Source organism: Sinocyclocheilus rhinocerous, unplaced genomic scaffold, assembly GCF_001515625.1.
Source record: "Sinocyclocheilus rhinocerous isolate Xijiao unplaced genomic scaffold, SAMN03320098_v1.1 scaffold4595, whole genome shotgun sequence".
Classification (NCBI taxonomy): Eukaryota; Metazoa; Chordata; class Actinopteri; order Cypriniformes; family Cyprinidae; genus Sinocyclocheilus; species Sinocyclocheilus rhinocerous.
The window spans coordinates 28,126-30,391 of record NW_015662122.1 but is presented as its reverse complement, the minus strand read 5'-3'; the positions used below and the strand labels follow the sequence as shown (position 1 = coordinate 30,391).

At 42.7% G+C, this 2,266-nt stretch overlaps 1 protein-coding gene across 1 annotated transcript in view; it reads right to left on the bottom strand.

Annotated features, from left to right (window-relative positions):
• LOC107727460 (gastrula zinc finger protein XlCGF8.2DB-like) overlaps positions 1 to 1,638 on the bottom strand; it is a 4,590-nt gene extending 2,952 nt beyond the window's left edge. Inside the window, exon 1 of the mRNA XM_016537335.1 lies at positions 1,554 to 1,638. Coding sequence (XP_016392821.1) covers positions 1,554 to 1,638 — 85 coding nt within the window. The remainder of the gene's footprint in view (positions 1 to 1,553) is intronic.
• Between the last annotated feature and the right edge of the window lie 628 nt (positions 1,639 to 2,266).

Sequence of the window (2,266 nt, the reverse complement as noted above, 5' to 3'; positions counted from 1 at the left end):
GCGGGGGTCAATATAGGCGGGAGCTTCCCTGGTGCAACCCTCCCGCTCCCCCCTGGTCATCTGCCAAGATTCCTGGGCCTCCCGACCCTCCCTGGCTCAACCCACCCTTCCCGCCCTGGCCTGTTTCCCCAGATCTGTCTCTTGACTCGTTCCCCCCTCCCTCCCCTACCTATGCTGCACTGTGTAAAGGTTTTGTATTTCATCTGTTTGCATTGTGTTTTCTTTTCCTCTCCAGTCTGCTTGTTGTTTGTATGTGTTTTCTGGTGTTCGGTGTCCCTCATAGGCGTCCCTTTTGGGGAGGGGTACTGTCACAGCGATCTGGATTATTTGGTAATTTGGTGACAGGGCTCTGACAGTCCCTGTGTCCTGTTTGTGTGAGGGGGCGCGGTTTCGTGCTCACTCAAGCTATGCGCTCTTCCCTATGGGTTCTGATTTGTGAGCGCGGGGTTCGCGGGGTTCCCTCTCGCCTTTGTGACTTGTTGTTGGTGTGGAGTGTGGTGTTCGGGTCTTGGCACTGGATTCAAGTTCGGATTCAGTTTGCGTGCCGGGGTTCGGACACTCGCGTTCAATGTCCTTCAGTGTGAGCGCACGGTTGAAGTGTTCATTCACTCACCGGGCGCTCGTGTCTTATGTCACTGTCAGTCTTTCTTGCAAGCACATGGGGTTTGTTTTGTTATTCGTGCCATGTGCTCATGTCTATCCTGTTACCCCGCCCCTCTCGTTACCTGTTCATTGATTCATTTGCTTCCAGCCGTGTTTCCCTTATTCATTTGTAATTCGGTTCCCTACTTATGCTCCCTTTGTTTGCTGTCCTGGGCTGATGTGTCTCACTCTGTTTGTATGCCTGCCCGTTACCCTGTTCCTGGTATTTTTCCATTTATATTTATCATTCTGGTTTTCCCCTTCAGGGTGGTTTTTGTTGCCGTTTTTGTTAATTTATATTTTTGGTTTAATAAATCCATTTATTGCACTTGTGTCTTCGCTACCCATTCATACTGTGACAGAAACTATGGAAGCCCGTTTCTGCCACTGAATAAAAAATAAAAAAAAAGGTAATTGTGACTTTTTTTCCTCACGATTGCGAGTTTACATCTCGCAATTTACTTTTTCTCACAATTGTGATACAAATTCGCAATTCAGAGAAATTAAGTCAGAATTGTGAGATATAAACTCAGTGGGAGTAGATATAAATTTGATGCTTCGTCAACAATATTCATGATCTTGACAACTGTAATAGTAAAAGCATATTAATTTTCAAAAGAGGTCCACATGTAATACTTATCTAATAGGCAAAGATGTTACTCAATCACAGCAGTGGACATTTAATATTACAAATGGTTTCTTTGCATTTATTTTAGATTTATCAGTACTGGCTCGCAGTTCACATGGGTAGGATGTGCATAATTATGTTCCACCACCACCAAAGACCCTTTTTGACCCAGGGAAAACCCTGTTAGGACACACATTCTTTAAAAATATAATTCACTTCTATAGAACTGGACATTTTAGTAAGAATCAAATAAGCAAGTTCAGCTTTGAGAATGAAAACCAACCTGTTTGTTCCTCAGTATCTTCCTGTTTGTCTCTGAATGTTTCTTCAATCTTCATGTCTTCACTCTCCTCTTTAATAAACGCCATCTTTATAATAGTATGTTTAGAATGACAACAATTAGTAGAAAGTAAAATATAAACTAAATCTCTGAATGCATCTCAATCAGCTTTCTAGTTCAGTAGTCAGCGCACTGTTAAAGCGATAGTTCACCCAAAAATGATTGATGGAATCTGAGAGCTGTCTGACCCTGCATAGACAGCAACGCAACTGAAATGTTCCCAAGTCCAGAAACGTAGCAAGGGGATCTGTAAAATAATCCATGTGACATCAGTGGTTCAACTGCAATTTTACGAAGCTACGAGAATAATTTGTGTGTGCAAAAGAAAAAAAATTACAACTTTATTCAACAATTCGTCTCCTCCGCGTCACCCTGGCACCATTTTGGAGAGTATCCAAACGTATGCTGTTCTGTGTCAGCTGCGTCACGCGGATACGCTGTTTTCATTCAGATCAAATCACAACAACGAAGGAAACAGATCCGGCGTGACGAAATCAAGCGTGAATAAAGTCGGGGTTTTTTTCTTTTGTGCACAAAAATTATTCTCGTAGCTTCGTATAATTACGGTTGAACCCCTGATGTCACATGGATTATTTTACAGATCTCCTTGCTACGTTTCTGGACTTGGAAACATTTCAGTTGTGTTGCTGTCTATG